Raw genomic sequence first — 8650 nt, forward strand, 5'->3', positions numbered from 1 at the left:
GATCATGCACTGGTGGGGTCCCTCAGCCTGGCCTGTGCCCTCTCGCAATTTGGGACCCCTTGGGGAATGTCGGAGAGCCAGTTTCAGCCCGATCCCGCAGGCCACTCCCCTTGGGAGGGCATCAGATGCAGGGCTCATGGCTGGCGAGTACTGCTGTGGCAGCACGAGCATCTCCCGATTGGGACTGATTGGGCACGAGCCCGCAGCAAGCACAGTGGGGCCGGGATGAGCGGGAGCGGCAGGTAGTAGCTGCAGGCGGCATTGGACTGCGGGTTTCGGCCTGATCCCTGCAGGCCACCCAGAGGGACCCCACCCATGCATGAATTTGTGCACCGGGCCTCTAGTATAATATATAAGTGATTATCCTATATAATAAAAGCCTAATATGCAAATAGACTGAATGGTGGAACGACCGGTCGCTATGATGCGCACTCATCACCAGGGGGCAGATGCTCAATGCAGTAGCTGCCCCCAGCCCACAGGCCCCAGGCCAGCCAAGGTGGGTGCCAGCAAAGGCCCCCCAATTGCCCCGCTGGTTGCCCCACGGAGGGAGGCAACCTGCGGCAGCTGGGGGTGGGGCCGGTGGGCGAGCGGCGTGTGCCAGCGGGGGCCCCCGATCGCCCCACCAGTCACCGCACAGATCGCCAGACCCTACCCGTGTACGAATTTTGTTCACCGGGCCTCTAGTAAATTAATAATTTAGTTATGTTCTTATTACAATAAAACATAGCAAATATGTTACTATTACTATTGCAAAAGTATTGCTTTACTTTTAATAGTATTGTTTAAAAAATATTGAACTCTCCAACTAAATTTATTTATTCTTTCAATTTATCTATTCATGAAATATAACCTGAATAGCTATCTAGCAGATATATTCTACTTAGGACCTTTTCAATCTGTCTCCCAGGCCCTTTTCATTCTTAAAAACTTCATGTTGTCCAGTATGATCAAATGAGAAATTTAAAATGGAAGTATTAGGACCTAATCTTAATTGAAGCTTTTTCTTCATCCTTTCAAACCAAAGTATTTCTGAAGGTAGGAAATTGTAAAAGATAATCTTTACCTGCTCTTTTGAAAATGTATCCTAGTGTTAAATACTAATATTGATCATTGGAAATATCTGATTTTCATAAATCTATAAATCTAAATATTGAATAAAATGAGCCATCCCTGTTCATCTGAATTCTGAGTTTCCTTTGGCTTTAAGTTTCTTGAAGACCAAAGTAAAAGTTACTTTAAAAAAATACTTTATTGTTTTGATATTTTAGTCCTCTTTTTCTATAATGCTTTTAAGAACTAAAAATGGTTTTAATTCTAACCGTTTGACTAGAACTGCAAAAGGTCTATTGTATTTACCATTATTTCACTTAACATAAGACACCGTGGATGGTATGATGCCCAATATACCAATAAGAATTTTTTTGAAAGTTGCTGCCAATTATAGTTGTAAGACATTCTGAATTATAAATTGCATCCCAATGTCAGAGATGTTAAAATGTGAAAAAATAAGCATATTAGAATCATTGAAATACAGTGTACTTTTAATTCTTAAAACACATCTGCAAAGTAGATATGATTTTACTTAATTGATATGTCTTTGTAAAGTTGTAGCAATAGTAATAATTATAATAATACAATCTAAAAATTATTGAGATTTTTTGTGCTAGGAACAATAGTAAACACTGCTTAGCTTTTTATTTAAGCAAACAATGGTGATCTGTGAGATCACTACTATTTTTTTAAATATATTTATATTCCTTTCAGAGATGAAGGAAGCGGGAGAGAGAAATAGAAACATCAACGATAAGAGGGAATCATTGATTGGCTGCCTCTTTCATGCCCCACACTGGGGATCAAGCCAACAACCAGGGCATATGCCCTGACCAGGAATCAAACCATGATCTTATGGTTCATAGGTCAATGCTCAACCACTGAGCCATGCCAGCTGGGTGAGATTACTACTGTTTTTATCCCTATTTTGTTGAGGAAATTGAGGTTCAGAAAGGCCAAATGATAGATAGCTAATACATGACAGTTAAAATAGGATCAGACACAAGTTGAGCTGAATTCCCAGGTCATCCTCTCTCTGTTCAAATAGGCTGCTTCTTCATTAACAAGAACTAATAACTATTGTACTGTCTCCAGAAGAAAATTAAATAAATATTTGTTTTAAAGGCATAGAGATAACATGTAATGTCTACAATTACATGAATAATTGTATGTTTTGAGATAGTGCACTCTAAATTCCTAAGGAGTCCTTTCACTTTCATAGGACTGCTCTACATTTGGCCTGTGCCAATGGCCATCCAGGAGTGGTAACTCTCCTAGCAGACAGAAAATGCCTGTTGAACCTCTGTGATAATGAAAACAGGACAGCTCTGATTAAGGTATGTAGTAGCCAACTATGTCAACATGAGGTGGATTTGATTCAATTACTTAGGATAAAAATGAATTTATCTCATTTAACTGTGTTATTGGTAAAAATTGTGGAATGTTTACTTTAAATTACTAGAATTTATAATCTACTTTTTGGTATAATACTGACAGGCCGTACAAAGCCAGGAAGAGGAATGTGTAACTATTTTACTAGACCATGGTGCTGATCCAAACATAATGGACATCGATGGCAATACTGCTCTCCACTATGCTGTCCTTGGTCAAAATATAGCTATAGTGGAAAAGCTGCTTTCATTCAAGGCAAATATTGAAGCGAGAAACAAGGTAACTTTATTTTCAAAATATTTGAAATACATGTTTTTACTTTAGCCAAAAGCATTTTCTTTCTCATATACATACACTGTCAGACCCTGACACCATGGAAACTACTCCAAAGCCAAGTCAGGGAGGGTTGGAGAAATGTAGTGTCCACGGAAGGAGCAAAGCTCTGTCTCCCTTCCACTCCAGAAGGAAGAACTTCCTGTTAGTGCCTGGGAGTGGGTGATAGGCTCAGAGCCCACAAAGGACTGAAGGCTTGGGGGAATGAAGTGATGGTGGGGGCTGGCTCTTATGCAGGCAGGGGCTTAGGAAATGGGTGCTCTTGGGGATGGGTGGGAGGAGGAGACCTAGTGCTCAGCAGGGGGAGCTGGAGGAGTGCAAGTGGGAAGGGGAAGCAGCAGTCCACAGGCCCTGAACTCTCCAGGACCCCAAGGTCCTGAAGATTGCAGAGAGTCAGGTCATGTCTTAACATCTAGCAAGTACACCCACTTATGCTCGTAGCCACTCTGCCAGCCACATACCACCTTGGGGTTTTCCATGTAAGCCTCATGTAGCTCCTCAGCGGGGTTGTAGTTTTACATAGGGAGCAGGTGATGGCAAAGCTGTTCACTTGCTTTTTTTTCTGGACATACATTACATATCTCCACTGCATCCTTGGCAGGAATGGTCTTGGCTGACACGGGTAGGGTCAATTTTACATATTTGGAAGCTCAAGCATTCCCTGAATTGAAATGTTTTGAAATAACTTAATTGTCTAGGATTTCACTTTACATAATGACATTTCTGAAGAAGCAGTAGATATTACAGCTCTCTTTTATGCCCTTATGACAAATAATTGTGAAAACACAATTTGTTAGAGGCAAAACTCTTTTAAAAATATTTTTTTGCACCTGAGTTTTTTCTAATTAATATAAAACAACACAAGAGAGCAAAATTTGCCACAGAAATAGGCATTATCTTAAGTCTCAAACATAGCAAAGCATTTTATACTATAATAGAAATTGTGCTGCTGAGATGAGAATAAAGTGTTTGTGTACTGCACTAGTTCTCAGCTAGAATTGTGCTGGTGAATCACAATCACCCGAGGAACTTAAGTTTACAAGCCTCCGCTCTCCCCTGAAGATTTAGATCGAGTAAATCTAATAAGGCCTGGACATGTATATGCAGAAATATTTCCTTGAGATTCTGATACAATTCTTGGTTAAGAACTACTGAATGGATAAGTATAATGTATAAATTCACAGTTCTCACAAACTTAAGAAATCTCTAGAAGAATTGGAATTTGATAGGTGATACGTCCTTCAACTCTTTCCTTTTCAGGAATATTGGCCTGACTTTCAACTGGTTCTACCTCTTCTCTTGAAAAGTTATAGGGAACATTATTGGTGATATCTAATGACTTAAAGAACATCTTTTTCCTTTCAGCCATCAGTCATTCACTGGCACACAGTCTTTAGAAATTTGCTTGCGGGCAGTCTGTTAAGAAGTAGAATCTGACCCTTTTAGAATTTTTTATCCTTTCTCATTCAGTCCTTAGATCAACAAATGTTTACTACAAGCAGGATTTTCCTGCAATATTGTAAGTCTTGAGCCTTCTTTTTAGTTGAAGCTGTGTGATAGATTGTCTCAGTATGTCTATTAATTTCACAGAGCCCTGGCATAATCAGGATGGCAGTTTTAAACATCAAAAACCGCCCTGGCTGGTGTGGCTCGGTTGGTTGGGCATTGTCCCATGCACCAAGAGGTTGCTGGGTCGATTCCCAATAGGGGCATATGCCTAGATTGCCGACTTGATCCCTGTAGGGGGTGTGTAGGAGGCAACCGGTGCTCTCACATTGATGTTTCTCTCCTATCCCTTTCTCTTGTCTCTAAAAATCAATAAATTATTAAAAAGATATACATCAAAAACCATGAAATTAATAACAATAAAGATGAGAATGGCTTTAGTAATTCATTCCAGCAGTTCTATGAACTAATTGTTTATTTGTTCTACATCAACAAATCTGGGAGAAATAAATATAAATCAATTGTAGTTTTAATATGTATTAGAAACATTTTTTATAATGGGTATTATCAAGCTAAATAATGATTTTTATTACATGTTTGTGTCAAAAATATTGATAAAACATGATACAAATGAAAGGAAAGGTTTTAAATACAAATATTTGCTTCATGCATGACCATGTAAAAACACAGCAAATATAAAAACACAAGTGGGCTCCTGACTAAATATGGGCCCTGGATATGTTTAGTTTACCTTCATAAGTTGACTCAACATTGAAATTTTAGAAGACTCTTGTAGAAATCTGAACTTCAAGCTTCTCTTATAGAATCAAATCTGGCATCCCATAAGCCCCCACTGCTTTTTGGTATGCTGTGCAGAGGCTGCCCCTTGCATTTGAAACATGTGTTCTCTAGTTTGCTGCCATCCTCACCTAGATTTTTCACTTACTTGGCTCACCTACTTTGCCTCCATAAGCGCTTGAGTTTACAATTCCTATTTTATAGTATATTTTATTAAAGACTTCAAGATATTCAAGATCATCTACATTAATTTATAATATATATTTTATATTAATCTCCAGGAATGGAATTGAATTTTTCAAGTTAGAATTTATAGGTTATTATTTTAAAAAACTCTTTTCCTTTATATGTCCTGTAAATAATCATATTCTCATTGGAATGTCTATAAGTCTCATGGTTAGAGTTGTATAAGGGATGCATATTCCAGACAATATTATATCTTTCTTCTCAGCACTGTTCCTCAGAAATGCAAGTGATTTAGTAGCTTTCATTGTGCTAAAAATAATTTGTATAGATCAGTGTTAAACTTTTCATTGAAAAGCCATTATATTTTTGCTTCTGATTTATATTTTGCCTCAAATATAAAATACTTTTAAGTACAATTAAAATGAAATCAGGATTAAAATTTTTAAAAAGGTATATATTCTACTCTGGCCAGTATGGCTCAGTTGGTCATCCTCCCATGCACTGAAGGGTTGCCAGTTGGATTCTCGGTCAGGGCACATGCCCGGGTTGTGGGCTTGATCCCTGGTAGGGACATGGAGAAAGCAGCAGATTGCTGTTCTGCTCTCACATAGATGTTTCTCTCTCTCCCTCTCCCTTTCTCTTTCTGAAATCAATAAAAATGTGGGGGGTGGGGTGGGGGGAGAAGCAAAGCATGCCATTAAGGGGATTGGGAGTGAACTACTGAGCTTAGAAAACAGAGCCTCTTCCTTCTTACCCCTGTGCTGTCACTGGCTTCTCCTTCCCTTTAGAATGCCCTCCACTCCCTTCTTCAAAAGATTGACTACAATATCCCAAGATTATCAACATAATTGAGAATATAGTTTTGTATTGAGCTTTGTAACAGCTAAAATAAAAAGCTATCCTGTCATAAAAGAAGAAAACCATGGACCACTAAGTAATAAGCAATCAGAGTTCATTTGAAGCTTATTAATTTAGTCAATATTTTTAGAGACCCTTTTGGAGCAGGAGTGACTGATGTTGACATCTGGGATCCTGATAGCATTTGTAGAAGAGAATCAACTGTGTGTAACCTGGAGAAAACCTTCACCTTTGTTGAAAAGTTCTCAAAACTGTATACCTGAAACCCTGTCATTTTTCAAATGTTAATTTTTGTGACAGAAAACTATTGTCAAATCAGGATTAAGCGAAGTTAAACATTTTTAGTACTAGGCATACAGTGTATAGTTTTGTAATATTTCTTAAACACACGATCTTTCTGGATCCTTTTTCTATTGGGGTAAAGTACTGAACTTCTGGTAAACTACATAGTCTCTGAAATATAATTTAAGAAACACTACTCTAGAGCTAATCATTTAGGTTATTTATTCAGTAAAAATACTTAAAGCATTTACTACTATGGTTTATAGTATGGAGACATAGAGATCAAAAAATAGCCTCAGCCCTCAAGAAGCTCTTGGTTTAGATGGGGAGCAATAAAATAATGACTCTATAGCACGATAGATTGTGTGATAGGAACAGTTTTAGAGAATGGTGTTGCAGTTAATCTTTTGAAGGAGGGAGTGGAGGGCATTTTAAAGAGAAGGAGCAGCCAGTAACAGCACAGGGGTGAGAAGGAAGGGGTTACTTTTTATTTACTTTCTGTATTATACTAGAGGCCTGGTGCATGAAATTCGTGCACAGGTGCGGTCCCTAGGCCTGGTCGGTGATCAAAGCACGAGTGTCTGGCATGGAAGGGCAGGTCCCAGCTGACCTCTGGGCCCTGGGCAGCACCTGGGCCCCCGTACACCCCCTCTGCCTGAGTCACAGCGCCTGAGTCCCTACGCAGAGATGTGGTGAGCGTGGCCGGACGCCACGGGCCGAGGCGTAGTGTGGGCCTCTGGGCTGCCCAGCGGCGCCACATGGAAGCCAGATGGGCAGCGTGCTCTCTCCCGGCCATCCTCACAGACCGGCTCCTGCGCGAACCCACGGGGAGCCAGACCGGCCCCTGCAGTCCCAGCAGCTGTGGCCTAGCTCACCCAGAAGAGGCCACGCGGGTGTGGGGCAGGCTCCTTGTGGGCTCCCGGCACCTGAGCACGGGGGCTTCCCTGGTGCACGAGCCCTGGCATCTGGGAGAGGGTAGCAGGGTTAGTGAGAGCAAGCTTGGTGGACACCCTGCATTCTCATTGTACCTTTGTCCCCATCACCCCCACCCTCAGGTAGCTGGTGAGAGGTTGCAGCACATCACCGATGCCCGCCATGTTCTGCGCCACCTCCTGGCGATTGAACTCCTGGTCTCCCGGTCGAACGACTACCCAAGAGGACAATTTGCATATTAGGCTTTTATTATATAGGATGTTTAAGTCCAGAGGATCTTTTATAAGTTTTAAAATTCAGTTTGGATATATGTAATTTTATAAATTATAAATTGTTTTTGCTGCTTTACAGGAAGACCTCACACCACTTTCACTTGCTCAAAGTGAAAATAAAGAGCAAATGGTGGAATTTTTAGTAAATAGAGGTGCAAGAATACGCACAGTCGATCAGATGGAAAGGTACAGTTCATTTTTATAAAACCTTAGTACTGTTCTAGAGTGGTCATAATCACTCAAGTCAGAAATTAAGTTAATAAGAAGAGGATTAATTTATCTTTATATAGTGAACAATATCAACACATCAGTTAGGTAGAAAAGCAGTTATTCTGACTACTGGGCAACTGGAAAAACAATATACTGCAGGATTCATATTCATTTATAATATTAACTGATGTCATTTGTAATATGATTTTTTGGGTCATATGGTCTTACATTAAATAGAGGGTCTTATTATTAATTTTATAGTATATGAACTCTTAGTTTATGATACAACTAGAGGCCCAGTGCACAAAATTCGTGCACGGTTAGGGTACCTAGTGGCTGCCGGCTGCTGGTGGGGCTTCCCTTCCCCGGCTGCCAGCTGCTGGCCAGAGCCTTCCTTCGTTCCGCGCTGCCCCCTGGTGGTCAGCGCATGTCATAGCGAGTGATCGAACTCCCAGTTGGTCAAATTCCCGAGGGGACACTGCATATTAGGCTTTTATATATATAGATAGTGGACTTAGTCTCTCTTGCAGTTTTTTTTAATCTTTTTATTATGTTATCCCTAAGTGACTGAATTACTGCTACCAGACACTGTGGGCTCATCAGTTTTTATTCTTTTTCATTTCTGGTATATTTTGATGTTTTTATTTATTTATTTATTTTATTTTATTTTTTAATTAAATCTTTATTGTTCAGATTATTACATTTGTTCCTCTTTTTTCCCCCCATAATTCCCCTACTCCCAGTTCCCGCCCCACCCTCTGTCCTCACTCCCCACCCACTGTCCTCATCCATAGGTGCACGATTTTTGTCCAGTCTCTTCCCGCATCTCCCACTCCCCTTTCTCCCCCAAGAATAGTTAGTCCATTCCCTTTCTATGTCCCTGATTC

The 8650-nt window shown here is 40.2% G+C and overlaps 1 protein-coding gene across 5 annotated transcripts in view; it reads left to right on the plus strand.

Annotated features, from left to right (window-relative positions):
- Positions 1–8650, plus strand: part of ANKRD26 (ankyrin repeat domain 26) — a 110832-nt gene that overhangs the window by 3825 nt on the left and 98357 nt on the right. For all 5 annotated transcript variants that reach the window (XM_014547989.1, XM_014547990.1, XM_014547991.1 and 2 more), the window contains exons 2-4: positions 2276–2390; positions 2551–2724; positions 7633–7739. In XM_014547989.1, the coding sequence (XP_014403475.1) occupies positions 2276–2390; positions 2551–2724; positions 7633–7739 (396 nt within the window). The remainder of the gene's footprint in view (positions 1–2275; positions 2391–2550; positions 2725–7632; positions 7740–8650) is intronic.

Source organism: Myotis brandtii, unplaced genomic scaffold (genome assembly GCF_000412655.1).
Source record: "Myotis brandtii unplaced genomic scaffold, ASM41265v1 scaffold49, whole genome shotgun sequence".
Lineage (NCBI taxonomy): Eukaryota > Metazoa > Chordata > Mammalia > Chiroptera > Vespertilionidae > Myotis > Myotis brandtii.